This window comes from Schistocerca cancellata, unplaced genomic scaffold (assembly GCF_023864275.1).
Source record: "Schistocerca cancellata isolate TAMUIC-IGC-003103 unplaced genomic scaffold, iqSchCanc2.1 HiC_scaffold_1140, whole genome shotgun sequence".
NCBI classification, from domain to species: Eukaryota; Metazoa; Arthropoda; class Insecta; order Orthoptera; family Acrididae; genus Schistocerca; species Schistocerca cancellata.
In genome coordinates, this window is record NW_026047139.1 from 1,537,186 (window position 1) to 1,559,059 (window position 21,874).

Sequence of the window (21,874 nt, forward strand, 5' to 3'; positions counted from 1 at the left end):
TCCCATGTACTCAAATTACAGTGGTCCTCTCTAATGAAGTGCCATAAATATTCCATTAGTGTCCTGCAAGTTCTCTCGAGCACCCCGTTTGTCAGTGAAATGCTGTCGTCGCGGTTTTCCGGATCGTTAATAATCTTCTCTGCATGAACTTATTCCTTTGACTTTTGTAATACTTCCTAATGTGCTCCTCTTTTCATGCCTTTCCACTAAGTATAGTTTTTGATTTGGCCTAAGGTTCTGTGCATCCTCTGATGGCTGTCTGACATGATTTTGGCCTTTTCCTCTGGGTTTAGTTCATTTTCTTCGCACACTCTTAATTTCCCCTAACCACCCCTGTACTTTCATGCCCTCTACATCATCTGACCGCATTTGGCTCAATGCATCACAGTGGTGGTGCACGTTATTGTCGCAATGTTGCTCATCTCCCAGTAATTTTGTACTTCATATGTCCACTTTTCTTGTATATTATTTGGTTTAGGAAGCCTAATGTATACCGTGGTAGGTGTTACAATATACTGTCTTCGGTTACCCGATGTCTTATTGCGTCGATAATGAACGCAAGACTGCTGCAAGGCTCGAAGCAAACTCGGGGTTCTCTCTCTTACGGCAACTCCGTGGCAGCCATCAGATCTGGAGTCAGTGCGAGTCGAAAAGCCCTTCTGTGGCAACAGGTGGCTCAAGTGCCAGTGACGTTGGAGAGTACTGCAGTTGGCATGCAAACTCCCTGACTGGAGACAGTTCTGAATGTCCTGTCAGGTTGCACCGCTCTACAGATGACGTGTCTGCCAGCTTTCTCTCATTAATTTGTTATCAAGGCCACTTCAGCGTGTCATTCCACCATGCACAATGTTACCAGTACTGATCTTTTGACAGCAGTTGCGATAGGTTTGTTTCACTGACGTAGTAGTTTTGAAGGTAAAAATTAGGAGTAAATGTTTTCTCATCAGCATAACTGGATATTATAGTTTTTCAATTGTAAATAGAGTGCAGATTTAATGTAGCGGCATTTGAAAAAATGGCTGGAATATCACAGTTGTCAGTCCTAATGATATTGTTTATTACTCATCATCATCATCATCATCATTTAAGACTGATTATGCCTTTCAGCGTTCAGTCTGGAGCATAGCCCCCCTTATACAGTTCCTCCACGATCCCCTATTCAGTGCTAACATTGGTGCCTCTACTGATGTTAAACCTATTACTTCATATCATTCTTAACCAAATCCAGGTACCTTCTCCTCGGTCTGCCCTGACGCCTCCTACCCTCTACTGCTGAATCCATGAGTCTCTTGGGTAACCTTGCTTCTCCCATGCGTGTAACATGACCCCACCATCTAAGCCTGTTCGCCCTGACTGCTACATCTATAGAGTTCATTCCCAGTTTTTCTTTGATTTCCTCATTGTGGACACCCTCTTGCCATTGTTCCCATCTACTAGTACCTGCAATCATCCTAGCTACTTTCATATCCGTAACCTCAACCTTATTGATAAGGTAACCTGAATCCACCCAGATTTCCCTCCCATACAACAAAGTTGGTCGAAAGATTGAACACTGCACAGATAACTTAGTCTCGGTACTGACTTCTTTCTTGCAGAAGTGAGTAGATCATAGCTGACCACTCACTGCATTAGCTTTGCTACACCTCGCTTCCAGTTCTTTCACTATGTTGCCATCCTGTGAGAATATGCATCCTAAGTACTTGAAACCGTCCACCTGTTCTAACTTTGTTCCTCCTATTTGGCACTCAATCCATTTATATTTCTTTCCCACTGACATTACTTTCGTTTTGGAGATGCTAATCTTCATACCATAGTCCTTACATTTCTGATCTAGCTCTGAAATATTAATTTGCAAACTTTTAATCAAATCTACCATCACAACTAAGTCATCCGCATATGCAAGACTGCTTATTTTGTGTTCACATATCTTAATCTCACCCAGCCAGTCTATTGTTTTCAACATATGATCCATAAATAATATGAACAACAGTGGAGACAGGTTGCAGCCTTGTCTTACCCCTGAAACTACTCTGAACCATGAACTCAATTTACCGTCAACTCTAACTGCTGCCTGACTATCCATGTAAAGACCTTTAATTGCTTGCAAAAGTTTGCCTCCTATTCAATAATCTTGTAGAACAGACAATAACTTCCTCCTAGGAACCCAGCCATATGCCTTTTCTAGATCTATAAAGCATAGATACAATTCCCTGTTCCACTCATAACACTTCTCCATTATTTGCCGTGGTCCTGACAACCTTTAAGAGGCCTAAACCCACACTGATTTTCATCCAATTGGTCCTCAACTAATACTCGCACTTTCCTTTCAACAATACCTGAGAAGATTTACCCACAACGCTGATTAAAGAGATACCTCTGTAGTTGTTACAATCTTTTCTGTTTCCATGTTTAAAGATTGGTGTGATTACTGCTTTTGTCCAGTCTGATGAAACCTGTCCCAACTCCCAGGCCATTTCAATTATCCTGTGTAGCCATTTAAGACCTGACATTCCACTGTATTTGATGAGTTCCGAATTAATTTCATCCACCCCAGCCGCTTTATTGCACTGCAATCTATTGACCATTTTTTCCACTTCCTCAAATGTGATCCTATTTCCATCATCATTCCTATCCCATTCTACCTCGAAATCTGAAACATTACTGATCGCATTTTCACCTACATTGAGCAACTCTTCAAAATATTCCCTCCATCTGCCCAAGGCATCCACAGGATTCACCAGCAGTTTTCCTGACCTGTCCAAAATACTTGTCATTTCCTTCTTACCTCCCTTTCAAAGACTGCTAATTACACTCCAGAATGGTTTTCCAGCAGCTTGACCCATAGTCTCCAACCTGTTTCCAAAGTCTTCCCATGATTTCTTCTTGGATGCTGCAATTATCTGTTTGGCTTTGTTTCTTTCTTCAACATAACTTTCTCTGTCTACCTGGGTTCTGGTATGTAGCCATTTTTGATACACCTTCTTTTTCCTTTTACAGGCTGCCTTGACTGTATCATTCGACCAAGCTGTTTGCTTCATCCTACTTTTACACACTACTGTTCCAAGACATTCTTTAGCCACTTCTAGTACTGTGTTCCTGTACCCTTGTCCATTCCTTTTCCAATGACTGTAATTGACTACATTCAACTAACTGGTACCTTTCTGAGATTGCTGTTATGTACTTGTGCCTGATTTCCTTATCCTGAAGTTTCTCCACTCTTATCCTCCTACATATGGACCTGACCTCCTGCACTTTCGGCCTCACAATCCCAATTTCACTGCAGATTAAATAATGATCAGTGTCATCAAAGAATCCCCTGAATACACATGTGTCCCTCACAGCCTTCCTGAATTCCTGATCTGTTATTATATAGTCAATGACAGATCTGGTTCCCCTGCCTTCCCAAGTATACCGGTGAATGTTCTTATGTTTAAAAAAGGAGTTTGTGATTACTAAGCCCATACTGGCACAGAAATCCAAGAGTTGTTTCCCATTCCTGTTGGCCTCCATATCCTCTCCAAATTTACCCATAACCTTTTCATACCCTTCTGTTCGATTTCCAATCCTAGCGTTAAAATCACCCATGAACAGAACACTGTCCTTGTCCTTTACTCTAACAACTACATCACTGAGTGCCTCATAAAAACTATCCATCTTATCTTGATCTGTTCCTTCACAATGCGAATATACTGACACAATCCTAATTTTCTTGCTAGACACTGTCAGATCTATCCACATCAGTCGTTCGTTTACATACCTTATTGCAACTACGCTGGGTTCCATTTCTTTCCTGATGTAAAGCCCTACACCCCATTGTGCTATTCCTGCTTTGACTCCTGACAGGTAGACCTTGTATTCTCCCACTTCCTCTTCTTTCTCACCCCTTACCCGAATGTCACTAACAGCTAAAACGTTTTGTTTATTACTTGTACAAATATTATCTCTGAGCACCTCGTGTGTATAAGTTGTGGCGTTTCGAGATGATAGTGTATTGGTTCTCAATACTGCATTTTTCTCTGCACTGTTGCGTATAATACGTCCTGTACAGTGAGAACTAGCTTGTCACACAGTGCCTAGTTTGCGGAATGTGAATGAACACAAATAGTGTAAATACTTTACAAACTACAGACTTTTCCCACGTTTCTGATGAGGAGAAGCTTGCTGTAAAGAGACTAGGATGGTGTTACCAGTTTTAAACACTGTGCAAAATATTAATACTGGAAATCAACAGTTTTGGACGGTGTTTAAAATGGATATTTATAAAAACAGTGATTGGTTATGTGGCTGTGAATTTAAAAATGCATTATTTTGCTTCCTATGCCTGTATGATGATGAATCCTTGTGGACAAAAGTGAGAGTTACAGACATAAACCATCTGAGTAGCAAAGTGTAGAAGCAAGATCTTCAATTACTCCAACACAAAATTGTTTGAGACTGGCACTTTTTGGAACTGTCAGTGTAGCCGAACAACTGAGTAGTCCATCGAGAAGAAAAATTGCCGAGAATGATGCGTCCGAAAGAACAGACGTCACACATTTGTATAACCGATCTGCTGTGATGGGCATTGAAATTACAACTTTGTGATAAACAGTCTGTCTGGGTGAAGCAGTGGTTAATGTGACTGTCTAGTAAGTGAGAGATCCCAGGTTTGAGTCCCAGTGGTGTGCACATTATCCCTCATCACCACTTATTTTGCATAAAGTCCTGATGCGACTGATATCTTAGTACCTTCCCCGTATGTTCTTTTCTCTCCCCTCCACCATCAGTTTGCATAGTAGGAGAAGTTAGGCATAATAGGTCTGGGCTAAATATATTAATAAATATATTAATTTCTGTGTTTCCTTTGAATTGGCCTTAAGGGATTGTGATGAAACTGAATTGTTATCAAACCCTAGTGTTTTCAGAGGACTGGCTAATTTTAGCTCTGGGTTGAATGCAGCACTAAAAGATAATTTGGGTAAGGCAACTGTTTTCAAAGGAATCTTCAAAACTATTCAAAATGAACTTTTCCAAATTATGTTGGATGTATGCCAAGAAGAAATTTGAAAGCAAATAAGGAATTAGAATTTTTAGCTGTTATAGCAGATGAAAATGAATAGACAGCTTCTTGAGTTTCCTATCTCCTTGCAAACGCGGTGCTGCACACATGTTAGCTGTGACTTTGCTAGAAGAATTGAATAGGCAAAAAGTAAATCAGTCTCCTTAAAAATTACTTGCACAGACCTATGATGGGGCTTCTGTTCTGGCTGTTTCCTCTGGTGGGGTACAATATGTTGTGAAAAAATTGTCCTAATGCAAAATATGTACATTGCTATGCCCATGAAGTTAATGAATTATTTATTTCCAGAATGAGATTTTCACTCTGCAGCGGAGTGTGCGCTGATATGAAACTTCCTGGCAGATTAAAACTGTGTGCCCGACCGAGACTCGAACTCAGGACCTTTGCCTTTCGCGGGCAAGTGCTCTACCATCTGAGCTACCGAAGCACGACTCACACCCGGTACTCACAGCTGGCAGAAGTAAAGGTCCCGAGTTCAAGTCTCGGTCGGGCACACAGTTTTAATCTGCAAGGAAGTTTCAATTATTTATTTATTTAAAGTTCTCAGGGAATACGTCCTTGATGACTTAGTGAGAAAGCATTTCCCTCAATCTTATCCAGAGGAATTTTCAGTCTCAATTTGTAAACACAGTTAATTACTGCAAGAATTTATAAATCACATACTGGAAGGTGAGCCTATAAGAAGAGAAACTCAATTTTCCAAGCTCTTGGTCATAAAAATGTTCTTTTCAGTCATATCTTAAATTATTAGTGAGCACAGACATTTGCCTGCAGGGGAACAGCAACTGGTTATAAATTAAAATTGTAGAGCTGCAACAAGTTTCAATTGACTTTTTATTTATTTTACATGTTTCACTTGACCAATGTGAGCTTCTTCAGAACTTATGTAGCCAGGGGTCACACAGTACCCGTTTCAGTTATTGGTTAGAATTATTTAGTTAAGTTATGCTATTCACCAGAGTTCTCTTTGGTCAGTTACAGTACGGAGAATCAATATGTGCTGGCCCATAACACAATTTCAGCACTTAAAATAAATGTTATTAAGATTTGAGAAGTAATTGGCATCACCAGTGACAATGAATCTACTGATTGATTAGTGAAGAAAAGGAAGTTGAAACAGACTGATGTGAGTAGAAAAGAAGAGCAAAGGTGGTGTGCAACATGATAATTTTTTATGCTATAGATCCCTGTAGTTTTTCAGGTCATCTTGTAGCTGCTTCATTCTTTCTTCCAGAAAAGTTCCCCTTGTATTTTTTTAAGATATCCTAAAGATATCTTCAAGGAAGTGTGTTCAGTGTCAACATTTTTGGATAAACTGAAACTATATTGTGAACTATCTTCTAACTACCTAGCACAAGAATGCAGATCACTGTCTGGTGCACTTAGTTTAGTTGACTTTATGACAACTAACTGACTAGGGAAGATGTTCACTAAGTACTCTAAACTGTTGTATGTAATTCTCACAATTCCTTTGATGTTGGCCAAACCGAAAGGCTGCTTTTCAACTTTGAAAATAATAAAATTATTCTTACATAACTCTGAGTGAGGAAAGATTGACGCCCTCAGTGATGCTTTCCGCTGAAAGAGCCCTCACGATGCAGATTACAGACTCCAATTGATGTGTGACTGACAAGTTTGTCAGTGAAAAACAGAAGGGCAGAGTTTCAGTACAAGTAAGACAAGTCCTTCAAGGGGGGTAAGACGTCAAACGGGCCGACTTGGAGCAGGAGAGGCACCACAGGACATTTTATTTTCTACTGTCTATACTTTTGCAAATAAATTCATAAAACTTTGTCCGCATGACCAGGAAAGATTCAGGATTCACACTCATAGCAGTGGAAGTGCAAAAACATAACAAAATAAATTTTTTTAGATATGCAATTCCATCATTTTTTCACTTACTGTTGGCTGAATTTGTTTGCTATAGGTACATTTTTCTTCACAAGTAAGAGAGATTCTTTGATGAATTTTGCACAGCATACAACCATATTTACAGGTGTATGAAACTCTAGAATTTTACAAATCTATTAAAAACTGTGGTAAAAATTGAGATATCCTAGAGTTTCAGACACCTGTTAGTATGGTTTGTATGCTGTGCAAAATTCATCTAACAGTCTCTCTTACATATGAAAAATGTGCCTATAGCAACAAATGCAGCCAATAGTAAGTGAAAAAATGATGAAATTTCACATGTAAAAAAAATTATTTTGTTATGTTTTTGAACTTCTGCTGTTACGAGTGTGAATCCTGAAACCTTCCTGGTCATGCTGACAAAGTTTTATGAATTAATTTGTAAACGTATAGACAGTTGAAATTAAAATGTCCTGTGGGGCCTCTCCTGCTCCGAGTTGGCCCATTTGACATCCTACCCCCTTAGATGGTGAATGTGTTTCAGTTCTACTAGTAATTTAGCTCATTCAATAGTTTTTCTAGATATCTGATAAATCATTGCACGCTCTTTGCTACAGATTTTGTCAGATATACTTCTCACTTTTTGCAGGATCATAACTTGGGATTTAAAAAATTGAATTTTCTGGCCTTCATACAGCACTAATTGTCAGGATGTTTAAATCGTAATGAATGTTGGGAGGCGAGGCACTGATAAAAGAATTTTCTTCCTTGTAACCGTCTCGTATAAAAATGCAACATTGAAACTTTGGTGCAACACCCAGCTTCAGATACCACCATCCACCGCTGATGCATTGGCATGTGCATTGCAATTTCTGGGTTTATACACGATGTCTTAAGAATATTCCTCTAGTTCCAACCACCATTTCAATAATCTCAGGACAGGTCTTTGACACCAAAATTCCATGTCTGTGTCAGTGGCTTGTGATCTGTTACTATGGTAAAATCCTCCTAGGTGTGTGTTCTGCAATGCTTTGTGACCATACAATTGCTAAGCACTCTAGTTTCAGTCTTATTCAACAACTGTGGAGCACAGTTGACTGGAAAATCTGCACCTATCATCCCTTGTGACAGAACTGCTCTGCACTGGTATCTGTAGCACCAGTGTTATGGTTTCTTCAAATCTGGGTAGCTCAGTATGGGAGGATTTACTAATCTCTCAGTTCCTTAAATGCTGCTTGTGACAGATCTCCCAGTTCGTGTGGCACTATAGTCTTCAACGATTTATATACTGGAGTCACAGTTTTAATATCCAGCCACTCCTAAATATCATTTAAACCCTGTCATGGGTTTCAGAACTGTTCTCCACCTCTTCACATAATGCTCACCTGGTTCCACATCTTTCTTTGTTATTTTGTGTCCTAAGAATATTACCTCTCTCTCAGAAATTCACACTTATCTGGTGTAACTTTAACCTAGGTGCCCTTAACCCATCCAATATTTTCCTGCAGCTTCTCATTACATCCTTTCCTGAACTACCTTAGCAAATTATGTCATCCAAGTACATTAAAACACTTTGCCCTTGCAATCTTGCTAAAGCAATGTTCATTAGTCTCTGAAATATACTTGATGCATTCTTTAGCCCCATTGACATCCTTTTCGACTCATAGTACTGATAATTGTAGTAAATGCTGTGTTTTCCACTATCTGCTGAATCTATTAAAATCTAATAATATCTGCTGGCCAAATTTAAAGTGGAGAAATAGTTGGCTTTCCCCAGTTTGTCTAGTATCTTCCTTATGTTGGGGATGGGGAAGGGTTTCCCCACTGAAATTTTGTTCTGTCCCTATACCACAGGTGTCCATGGGTACTTTTCAGGGACTCTGAATGATTATATTCCCATTAAACATTTTCTATATTTGCTCCTGTAATATCACCTTCTGTGCTTCCAGCATTGTGTATGGATGGACCTATCCTTTGTTTTTTTTGGCAATGTAGCTTTTGCATGCCATACTGTTTCTGTGTATGCCAAATTGTCACGTTTTAGATAAAATACCTCACCATATGCCGTACAATTCGTATCAGTCTTCTTTATCCAGATGACCTCTCAGATCATTTCTCTAACTTATTTCCTTATGTGCTCATGCTGTTCATTGCTTCCTGTGTGGCTCATATTGGTGTCACATTGTCTATTAGTTCCCATAAGACTTTCATTGTACTCAGATTCCACTTGGCGTCACTTGTAATCAGTACATTGAGAATGTATTTCCCTTGTTCTGTTAGTACCATAAATTTGATTATATGCACACTTCTGACTTGCGGCATTGCTTCAGTCTTGCTTATTGTCAGTAGTGGAATATTTCAAACTGTATTTCAATGGTGCTCTCACCACAGTTGATAATAACTTTTTGTTTGATTTCTCAGGTAGTCACTCCCCGCTAGACCTTCATAAGGAATATCCATTCCTGCTCCTATGATATGGAACTTGTGCATCACTGTCATTTTCCCTGTTAGTAATTGCAGATCAATGGTTTCCAATTTACTATTGTACCTTGCATTACACCCTTTAGTACATGGATGTCTTCCCTACTAATTACTACTTACTTTGTGAGCCTCTCTTGTGTAAGGCCATTACAAAGGTGGTTTGATAAGTCTGGTAAATATCCAGGATGGAAAAATTTTTGTTGCACGTTGATTATTCCAAGCATCAAATAAAGAATTCCAGCAATGGTCAAATGTTCAAATGTGTGTGAATTCCTAAGGGACCAAACTGCTGAGGTCATTGGTCCCTAGTCTTACACACTACTTAAACTAACCTATGCTAACAACACCACACACACACACACACACACAAGCCCAAGGGAGGACTCGAACCTCCGGCAGTAGGTACCGCGCAATCAGTGACATTATGCCTCTAACTGCGCAGCCATTCTGCACGGCTTCAGCAATGTACATTGTACAGTTCAATGTTGCCAGCTGTCTCAATTGGTCAGTGTCTTGACTGCAATTGAAAATGCAGAAAACAGAGTTTCATGCTGTTATTAAACATTTTCATTTGAAGAGTTGGACTGCTGCACAGATCAAAACAGAATTGGATGAAGTTCACATGACTGTTCACCATCATTAAAGACCACTTACCTTTGGATTAATTAATTTCAATGTGGTCAGACAAGCACCAAAGACAAAATGTGCTCCAGTCATCTGATTGAGGTAACCACAAAGGAAACCATTGACAAAATCCATGACACAGTAATGCGAGATGGCCTAATAAAAATTTGTGTGACTGCTGAGACTGTAAGCATCTCGACTGAGTGAGTGCCTAATATCCTGTACAGAGAATTTGCTACGAAGAAGCTGTGTGCGAGGTGGGTGCCGCAATTGCTCTGTCGACTGAAGGCACATCTGGGACATTATTATGATGCAGTGCCTGGCTATGTTTAATCACAATCTGCAAGAGTTTTTCCCAAATTTGCGATTAGTGATGAAAGCTGGATCCATCATTACACTCCAGAGTCAAAATGGCAGACAAAACAGTTGACAAAAGGCTGGTAACAGTGCACTGAAGAATGCAAAGACCATTTTGTCAGATGGTGAGGTGATGGTCACTGTTTCTTGGGATTCCCAAGGATTAATTGGATTACTTGGAAAAAGGCAGAACCATAGCTGGACCTGTTTATGTTTCATTGTTGCATCATCTGAAACTTGTGTTGGCTGAGAAAAGATCAAAGTTTGCTCACAAAAAAAAAGGGTCCTTTCACCAGGATAATGCACCACCCCACCCATCAGCGGTAACAATGGTGAAAATACATGAATTAGACTTTCAATTGGTTCCTCATCCACCCTATTCACCAGACTTAGTCCCAAGTGACTTCACCTTGTTCCCTTACTTGATCCTTTGGCTCGCTGGGAAGAAATTTTCATCAAATGAGGAAGTGATAGTTGCAATCAACAAGTATTTTTCAGTGGGATGAAAAAGTTGGTGGATCACTGGACCAAGTGTATATCCCTCAAAGCAGAATATGTTGAGAAGTAAGTTGAGTTGTTTATGAAAAAAAACATTTTTTCTTGCTTTTTTACCTGACTTGTCAAACCAACTTTGTATGTGCTCTGATATCTATTGATAACTGTAACTGCCTTCCTAATTCATAGCAATATTCCACTGCAATTTTGTTTTCTTGCTTCAAAATCTGTGACTCTTAACATTTGAAACAAAACTAACAAAGAGATAGAGGGGCTGGCCAGTACTTACCTCAGCTCAGTACAGCTGATAGATTCACAAAACAGAACAGAAAATTTACATTCCTAGCTTTCGGAACATTGTTCCTTCATCAGGGAGGAGAGAGGGGAAAGGAGGGAAAGTGGATTCAGTTACTCACAACCCAGGTTATGAAGCAACAGGGAAAGGTAAACAGGGAGGGTAGCAAGGATGGAGGCATGGTTGTCAGTGGGAAGCCAAAGATATTCTACTGTTAAGTACTGTGCCAGCTTCAAACCAAAGAAGATGCATACAGAAGTAAAGAGGTATATAGTATAAAGATAAAACACAACTATGTAGGATGAAAAGATGTGTGAATGGCTAAAGAGGAGAGGGAAAAAGGAGAAGACTGAAGAGTAAATGGGAGTGAGGTTAGTTAACGTAGGTTCAGTCCAGGGGGATGGTGGGATGATAGGATGTGTTGGAGTGCAAGTTCCCATCTCCGCAGTTCCGAGGGACTGGTGTTGAGTGGGAGAAGCCAAATGGCACGTTGTAGCAGGTTCCTAGAATTATGCTGGACTGGATGCTCTGCTACTGGGTATTGGACATCTCCTGGGTTGCCTCGAATTGTGTATGTTTTACCAGTAGCGGGGCTGGAGTAGGTGGTTGTGGGGGGATGCACGGGGCAGGTTTTGCAGTGGGGTCGGTTACAGGGGCAGGAAACGCTGGGTAGAGAAGGTGGTCTGGGAATATTGTAGGGTTTGATAAGGATATTACGGACGTTAGGGGGGCGACGAAAGGCAACTCTGGTTGGTGTGGGGAGAATATTGTCAAGGGATGATCTAATTTCAGGGCTTGACTTGAGAAAGTCATATCCCTGGCAGAGTAATTTGTTGATGTATTTGAGGCCAGGATAATATTGGGTGACTAGGGGGATGCTTCTGTGTGGTCTGGGGGTAGGAACATTGTTGTTGGATGGGGAGGAATGTATTGATCAGGAGATCTGTTTGTGGACAAGGTCTGCAGGATAGTTGCGGGAGAGGAAAAGCACTGGTCAGGTTATTGGTGTAATTGTTGAGGGATTCGTCAGTGGAGTAGATACGTTTGCCACAAATACCTAGGCTGTAGGGAAGGGAGCATTTGATGTGGAATGGATGGCATCTATCAAAGTGAAGGTACTGTTGTTTGTTTGTGGGTTTGATGTGGACAGAGGTGTGGATGTGAGCTTCAACAAGATGAAGGTCAACATCCAGGAAGATGGCTTGGGTTTTGGAGAAGGACCAGGTGAAATTCAGATTCGAAAAGGAGTTGAGGTTATGGAGGAAATTAAGGAGTGTTTCTTCACCACGAGTCCAGACCACAAGGATGTCATCTATATAAACCTATACCAGGCCAGGGGAAGCAGCTGTCGGGTCTTCAGGAAAGCCGCCTCCACGAGGCCCATGAAGAGGTTGGCATAGGACGGAGCCATCCTGGTTCCCGTGGCCGTTCCCCTGATTTGTTTGTAGGTCTGGCCTTCAAAAGTGAAGTAATTAACATTTGGGCATTTTGTCAAGGTAAGATGTGTATTCTTCGTGTAGCACACTCTTAGTTTTCCATTTTACTTGCAGGTACAGCCCCTAATTTCTCATTGAATTGTGGTAACAAAATGTCTGAGAGCCTTTTGCTTCTTCTGCCTTCACGTGTGTCACTACCCGATTACCCTCACGGTCCTCTTTAGCTTTCGACAGTATCCAGCCGTGTGACCCACTGCACACAATATCATCATCTTCCCTCTGTGTTACTTAGAGTTTAGACTTCCTTCACTCTCAGGAATAGATCCTTTTTTTTTTTTTTTTTTTTTTAAGTGGAGAGTAGGGCACTTTCCTCTCACAATGCCTCTTCTGCTGTGGCACCTAACCTAATTTATTCACCCTGGCTTTGTACAGTTGTCTGCATCCTATCACTTGCTAGGCCCTGCACGGTGCGATCCTGTCCCAGTATCCGTACCACTTCTGATGCACCTCACAGTTGTGCTCCCCGTGTCGTTGCTTCCCTCAACTGTGTTGATGCTGTGGTTCTGCTGGTTTCTTTTGCAGTCCCTCAAGTATTTCTTCCACTCACAGTCCCTCCTGCAACTTGTCTGGCCTGGACAAGACCACCAAGTTAATGTTGGGCTCTCAGGATGGCTTCTGCTTCTTTTTACCTGTTCCACATTCCCCATAACCAATCTTCCTGCCGTTGTAACACCTACAGCATCTCTCGGTGTTAAGAAACCAAAATAGCTCCCAAATTAGCTCCCGTGTCCTCGAAATATAAATTCAGAAAATGTCCTGAGCCCCTCCACAAGTAGTAATTTATGAAATAGAAATAAGAGACAAATAGAGAGAAATCTACAGTAGAAAAATAATAGAAAAAGAAAAGAATTTTAATCATAAATTTTGGAAGCATGGGAGGGGGGGAAAACGATAGAAATGGTTAAATTATTAGTTAGTCTTATATATGAGAAAATCAATATTATAGTCACAGAACGTAGGCCTTGAACACCAAAGATAGCGTTTACTAAAGTATAAATAGACATACAATGCAATTATGATACTCCAGTCTCTATCCTCTAGTCTGTTTGAAGTCAATTAAGACATACAGCTTTAGGAAACAACAATACGAGCTTTATTAAACCAAGGCGCAAGAATAAATCGCGACGAGATTGTTTTTTGGGAAGCATTAATTTCAGATCAGAATTAGAACTATTGTCATATTAGAGGAATGGGGAGGTGATCAATAATCTCTCTGACTTTAACGTCACTTCGTGTGAAGATTTAAATATTTTATGGAATTAACGATTTTTGGACAGATTCGGACTTTGTATTGTGATAGTGGAAAAGCTTTACTTCACGCGACTAGTAATCATAGTTCGTGACAGTTTATGGATATTAAACAGGAACAATCTTTTTATCGAAAGTGACAGAACATTGTTTAGTATCTCTGATACTGACTGGATTCCAGATTAGATACTTATTTAAAGAACCCCTTTTAATGCGATCGTGTCAATGAACTGATTTATTAATAATTATTGTTAAATAAAATAACGTGTTAATTTGAAACTGACTATTCATCTTGAACTTTACTTCAATTTAGGTTCATAAATAACTAGGTTACATGATTTTCACCAAGAATAAACTGCAGACTAGTAACTGAAACAAGTGAACGAGAATCTATTGAAAACACTAGTATTAATTTACTTATGGTTTTTTCCTTCAAAACTGGGAAGACAATACGTGTAGTGACTCACTGGGGTTAATTTAAGAACTACCCAGGATAAAACAAAACCCCTCAATACCAGTCAATGTATAGATAAATTAACATTCCTACTTTCATGCAAGATACAGAAGTAGGGATAGAAAAAAGGGTCGCTACACTGTACACGGTGTGAAGGACCAGTTCCGAAAGTCTTTCGGCCTGTGGGGTGCAATCGGGCTGTTGATGACAGTGTGGACTGAAGCCTACTGAGATACCTTTAATGGAGTGAGAGGAAGAAAGTCTCAAGGGTACTTGGCATACATGATTCTGGAGTGGAGAGAAGAAGTTGTTGGCTTTGTAGGAAGTGAATAAGGGTGCACACAAAAGAGGTCGTACAGATAAAAAAGGGAACATTCTTTGGAGAAGATTCGCGGAGTGAAAGAACGTGCACTGAGAAAGCACTTTATATCGTGTGAACAAAAAGTTCAGAGCATGTTTTCTGGAGTTCATTCTCACTATCTCACATCCTGCTCGAGACTGTTCTCAATGCGTGTCGTCTGCTGCACCAGGCACAGAACATACTCTTTATCTTGCATTTCAGTCAGCTTGCTCAAATATGCAAACTATTCAATGTACGAATATGGAACTACTGTAGCATCACTGTGTTTGGGAAGAGTTGCATAACATTTCATTTTGTTTTCACTTTTTTTATTTTTTATTTTTTTTTTTTTTTGCAGCATCATGTTATTAATAAGATTACAGACAATTTATGAAAATACATTTTCTGACAGTCTTAACAAATTTTCAACATGCAGGGAACTTTTTTGTTATTGAAGTTAGGTGAACACATTATGCAAATGAAATTTTAAGAATACGCCACATTATCATCTACTTTAGACTGGAACTCGAGAGTTTTCTAACACGTGATAACCTTGTTTAAATGGCACATAATATTCTGTTGGCATGTCAAGTACTTAACTGGTCATCTTGTGGTTCTGTTATGAGAAACAGTTCACTAGGTGTGTAATAAACCAGTTGTTAATTTTTCTGGGTTGCCTACTTATTTCTAGCATAGCAAAATGGATTGTCTGTGCTGTGTGAAAATATGATGAACATCTGAAAAGGTCAGTGACACATTTCTCTGGTGTGAACCTAGTCTTCCCACACACCAGTCAGAAAAAGTGGGTCTGGTAAATAGCACAAAAATGTTTTCGTTTTTGCTTTATGATTTTTGGGAAGAAAGTTCACCAGCTTAGTAATGTTTTTACTGTTCAATCCGTATAAACTTATACAGTTTCACTCTTCAGTATTACTTCGGGCTATGTATATCTTTTTTTTTCCTTCTGAGAAACATAAATTTATTAAACTTACTAAAAAAACGTGGTAAGACTTAAAGTCTACAGAATTTACTCAGCTTTAAGTATGCTACAGAGCTCATGTCAAAATATGTCCATACATGTCTGCTTGTGTCTGTACACGTGCAGATGGATATGTGTGTGTGTGTGTGTGTGTGTGTGTGTGTGTGTGTGTGTGTGTGTGTGTGTGTGTGTGCGCGCGCGAGTGTAAGTCTTTCCGCTCCCGGGATTGGAATGACTCCTTACCCTCTCCCTAAAACCCACATCCTTTTGTCTTTCCCTCTCTTTCCCTCTTTCCTGATGAAGCAACCATGAGTTGTGAAAGCTTGAATTTTGTTTGTGTGTTTGTGTTTGTTTGCATGTCTATCAACATACCAACGCTTTTGTTTGGTAAGTTACATCATCTTCATTTTATATATATATATATATATATATATATATATATATATATATATATATATATATATATATATATATATATATATATATATATACTAAAAAAGGTGCTGTGACTTACCAAATGGGAAAGCACTGGTAGATAGTCACAATAAAAAACACACAAACACACACACAAATATCAAGCTTTTGTAACCCGCAGTTGCTTCATCAGGAAAGTAGGAAGGAGAGGGAAAGACAAAAGGATGTGGGTTTTAGGGGAGAGGGTAAGGAGTGATTCCAATACTGGGAGCGGAAAGACTTACTCAGAACCTTAGGCCCCCTACAAAACCTTTCACCTGACTCCATCAACCTCCAGACCCCACCGACACCCCACACCCCTACCTTCTACCTACTTCCTAAAATTCACAAACCCAAACATCCCAGCCGTCTCCCACTGTAGCTGGTTACCAAGCCCCCACAGAACGTATCTCTGCCTACGTAGATCAACACCTTCAACCCATTACATGCAGTCTCCCATCCTTCATCAAGGACACCAACCACTTTCTCGAACACCTGGAATCCTTACCCAGTCTGTTACCCCCGGATACCATCCTTGTAACCATTGATGCCACTTCCCTATACACAAATATCCTGCACGTACAGGGCCTCGCTGTGCTGGAGCACTTACTTTCATGCCGATCACCTGCCACCCTACCTAAAACCTCTTTCCTCATTACCTTAGCCAGCTTCATCCTAACTCACAACTTCTTTACTTTTAAAGGCCAGACATACCAACAATTAAAGGGAACAGCCATGGGTACCAGGATGGCCCCCTCGTACGCCAACCTATTTATGGGTCATTTAGAGGAAGCCTTCTCGGTTACCCAGGCCTGCCAACCCAAAGTTTGGTACAGATTTATTGATGACATCTTCATGAACTTGACTCACAGTGAAAAAGAACTCCAGAATTTCCTCTCCAACCTCAACTCCTTTGGTTCCATCAGATTCACCTGGTACTACTCCAAATCCCATGCCACTTTCCTCGACGTTGACCTCCATCTGTCCAATGACCAGCTTCACACATCCGTCCACATCAAACCCACCAACAAGCAACAGTACCTCCATTATGACAGCTGCCATATCAAACGGTCCCTTCCCTAACTTCGTGGCAAATGAATCTGCTCCAATCCCGAATCCCTGAACCATTACACCAACAACCAGAAAACAGCTTTCGCATCCCGCAACTACCCTCCCGACCTGGTACAGAAGCAAATAACCAGAGCCACTTCCTCATCCCCTCGAACCCAGAACCTCCCACAGAAGAACCCCAAAAGTGCCCCACTTGTGACAGGATACTTTCCGGGACTGGATCAGACGCTGAATGTGGCTCTCCAGCAGGGGTACGACTTCCTCAAATCCTGCCGTGAAATGAGATCCATCCTTCACGAAATCCTCCCCACTCCACCAAGAGTGTTTTTCCGCCGTCCACCTAACCTTCGTAACCTCTCGGTTCATCCCTATGAAATCCCCAAACTACCTTCTCTACCCTCTGGCTCCTACCCTTGTAACTGCCCCCAGTGTAAAACATGTCCCATGCACCCTTCCACCACCACCTACTCCAGTCCTGTTACCCGGAAGGTGTACACGATCACAGGCAGAGCCAGGTGTGAAAGCACTCATGTGATTTACCAACTGACATGCCTACACTGTGAAGCCTTCTATGTGGGAATGACCAGCAACAAACTGCCCATTCGCATGAATGGACACAGGCAGACAGTGTTTGTTGGTAATGAGGATCACCCTGTGGCTAAACATGCCTTGGTGCACGGCCAGCACATTTTGGCACAGTGTTACACTGTCCGGGTTATCTGGATACTTCTCACTAACGCCAACCTGTCAGAACTCTGGAGATGGGAACTTGCCCTTCAGTATATCCTCTCTTCTCATTATCCGCCAGGCCTCAACCTCCACTAATTTGAAGTTGCCGCCGCTCATACCTCACCTGTCATTCAACAACATCTTTGCCTCTGTACTTCCGCCTTGACTGACATCTCTGCCCAAACTCTTTGCCTTTACATATGTCTGCTTGTGTCTGTATATGTGTGGATGGATATGTGTGGGTGTGCAAGTGTATACCTGTCCTTTTTTCCCCCTAAGGTAAATCTTTCCTCTCCCGGGACTGGAATGACTCCTTACCCTCACCCTTAAAACCCACATCCTTTCGTCTTTCCCTCTTTCCCGATGAAGCAATCTTGGGTTGCAAAAGCTTGAAATTTGTGTGTGTGTTTTTTATTGTCTCTGTCATCATACCCACACTTTTTATATCCCTGTGATCCCATGAACCAAAGCATGCCAATTTCTTTTTTCCTGCACTTACCCCTGTAGGCTTTCCAGGTTGGAGCACATTATTTCTGTGATGCCATTAATTCATTTCATCCTCTGACATCCTCTTTTTCTAGTGCCTTCGATCTTCCCCAGCATTAGAGTTTTTTTTCCAGTGAAACATATCTTCTCATCATGTCTCCAAAGTAGGTCAGCTTTTGTATTAGCATCAGACACTCCTGGGAGTGCTTTGGTTTTATTTGTTCTAATATTAACCTATTCATTCCCTCTGAAGTCCATGTGGTTCTAAGAAGTTTCCTCTAATACCACTATTCAAAGGAGTCTAGTCTTCGCCATTCATTCCACATTTCTAATGGTCCACGTCTCACATCCATACATGACAACTGGAAAGACTGTAGTCCTTACAGTACAGATCTTTGTTGCTAAAGTCATAACTCTACACCTTAAAACCTCATCAAGGTCTGACTTTGCCTTTTTATCAAACAGCAAGCATGTCCCGATTTCGTGGAGACACTTGCTGCTCGGTAAAAAGACAGTGTCAAAACTTGACGAGGTTTTAAGGAGTGGAAATATAACTTAAAGCCTTCAGTAGTGTTGTACAAACATTCACAGCATAGAGGAATCTCAGTATGTTGGTCACATTGTCACAGTAACAGCAATGCTCCTGTTCTTTCACAGGGAGCTGAGTGTCGAAGGGTGCCAAGGTGACCCCAAAGCCACAGACAGGCTGACCGAGCAGATGCCTAATCTCGTAATTCGTGGCAACATCCATGCTAGGCTACAGATTTTCTACTTTGGGGCACCTGAAGACAACAGAGTCAATGCAGACGGACATTCGGAGAGTGACGAAGACAGCGACAGTGGTAGTAGTGTCGGCGGCAGTGACAGTGAGAGAGGGTGAGAGAGGTGTATCTGTGTGTATAAAAGTGTTGTGGAATTTATAGGAAAGTACAATTGTCAGTACTCATTACATTCCTTGTCGACATAAGCAGAAACTGTTTTGAAGGAATATAACAAGTAATTTTGGAAATGTATAGAAGAAACTGTAATGTTGTTTGAATACTTGCTGCAATAATCTACAGTTACATTTGATTCTTGTTGTAACAACAATGGATTTGCAATGACACAATTTCTTTAAATGATAAAATGGCAACACAGATCAGGTAGCAATTCGTAAATAGCACTGACAATGTTTTTTTTGCAGTAAGTCAAATTTAAAAACTTCTGTGTTATTATGAACCTGTGAAGCAATAATAAATGAGGACTGATATCCTGTTATTTTAAGTTTTAATTATATTTATCAGGATACTACTGGTTACCATTTTTAAATATTAAATTTCACTTGGAGGAACCCACCTTGTGATTAAAAATACATGACAGACTGTACTTTATGAATGAACCACGCAGAACTGGTGTAATATTGTACAGTATTTATTATTTGTTACACAAACCAGTTTTCGGCTGTAATGCCATTGTTGGGTACGAACATAAGTAAGTGGTAAAGTGAAATTGCTTGGATCAAAGATTTTAAAGAAGTGCATGTAAAGAGTACCTCCATTTCCAGAGGTGAAAAATGTTAATGTTAGAAACAGGAACAGTAGTAGTAGTACTAGTAGTAGTAATATGGTATTCTGCCTTGCAGGTCTTGTCATGGGTTAAGACTCTTCCACTTTTGTCTGTACATAGCCAGTCTTTTCATTTCTGAATACTTGTCTCCTTTGCTATTGTCCAGCATTTGATATCTTCTTTTTCCTCTTCCCCTTTTTCCTTCCACCATTCCTTCTATTCCTACCTTCAATAATCAGTCCCTCCTCAAACAATGCCCAGTCCAGTTCCATTTTCTCTTTTTGATGACTTTCAGCATGTTTCTTTCTTCTCCAACCCTTCTTAATACTTCTTCATTCCTTAATCGCTCTTCTCATTTCACTTTTTCCATTCTTTTCCGTATACACATCTCTAGTGCCTCCAATCTTCTTTAATCTTCCTTCCTCAATGTCCAGGTCTCCGCACCATATTTGACCGAGCGAGGTGGCGCAGTGGTTAGACACTGGACTCGCATTCGGGAGGACGACGGTTCAATCCCGCGTCCGGCCATCCTGATTTAGGTTTTCCGTGATTTCCCTAAATCGCTCCAGGCAAATGCCGGGATGGTTCCTTTCAAAGGGCACGGCCGACTTCCTTCCCCGTCCTTCCCTAATCCGATGAGACCGATGACCTCGCTGTCTGGTCTCCTTCCCCAAAACAACCAACCAACCAATCCACACCATACACTGCAACGCTCCAGATGTAACATTTGGTAAGTCTTTTTCTCTTTTGTTTAGTGGTCCGCAAAGTAATTTCTGTTTCTCTTGAATCCTTCTTTTGCCATTGCAATTCTTTTTCTAATTTCTGTTGAGCAATACATATAATCCATTATTACACTTCCCAAATAATTGAAGTTATTCACTTGCTCAATTTCCTCTCCCCCTATTTTCATACGGAATTTTCTCCCCTTTCCTCTAATTACCATGCTTTTCATTTTCTTCTTATTAATTTTCATTCCATATTCTTCTAAATTTGTGTTAAGATCATCTAACATTTGTTCCATCCTCTTGCCATCTCTGCCATCACAACCATGTCATCTGCAAATCTTATACACTCTACTACCCGACCCCCTACACAAACTCCAAACGGACAATGAGAAGAAGAGAATTGTGACTGTCACTGGCAGTTTGTATGCCACATACTCATATAATTCTTGAAATACCTGTAAAATAACAGATGTAATGCAGTGGGTAATAATAGACAATAACAAACCTAGTAGAACTGACATTTTATTGGTGGTCATCTACAGTGCTGATTTACAATATTCTTCCTCTTCTTATACATTTCTTTCAAGAGGCCTACTGTTTTATGAGGTTATTTCTGAAGTCAGTGAAGGTATTTTAAATCTGACTTGCAACTCCAAGGAAATGCGTATTTTTGTCACCAGATGTTTCACTTCATTGACATGAAATAATATTAGTGGTCTTAATAAACACACATACCATGTGACTTGCTTTCTCCATCTATAAACAGTTCATGTAAAAGATGTTAATTTTAGTACTTAAGATTTTTGCTGACATCAGGAAATGCCATCTGCTTGCAAGCTTCTTTTAGATATTTCTTCATTTACACTATTGTTTCTTGTACCATTGCAGCAAAGGCAGGTACATTTTAACTTACCCCTGAAATCTCAAATTTTCTCAGGGGAAAAATGCTAAAACTTGTTGGGAAATAAGGAAAAGATCAGGGAATTTCACTTGGGGAAACTTGCGGCAACCTTGGATGCAGTTGGCCAGGAACTTGTGTAGTACGTCTGCCCCCACATTCCCACGCACTCGGATGTCGGGCCATGGTCATACATGACTGATCCGCAAATCTCGATATTGCACAACTTGACTGGCCAGCCAGATGCAGTTTCTTTTAGACTTAGTCAGGTGCTGACATCACTGCCTC

General features: G+C 40.5%; 1 protein-coding gene across 1 annotated transcript in view; it reads left to right on the top strand.

Annotated features, from left to right (window-relative positions):
- The window catches only part of LOC126159412 (uncharacterized), a 160,948-nt gene extending 141,293 nt beyond the window's left edge, over positions 1-19,655 (top strand). Inside the window, exon 8 of the mRNA XM_049916521.1 lies at positions 19,076-19,655. Coding sequence (XP_049772478.1) covers positions 19,076-19,298 — 223 coding nt within the window. The 3' untranslated portion in view covers positions 19,299-19,655. The remainder of the gene's footprint in view (positions 1-19,075) is intronic.
- Positions 19,656-21,874: the final 2,219 nt, after the last annotated feature.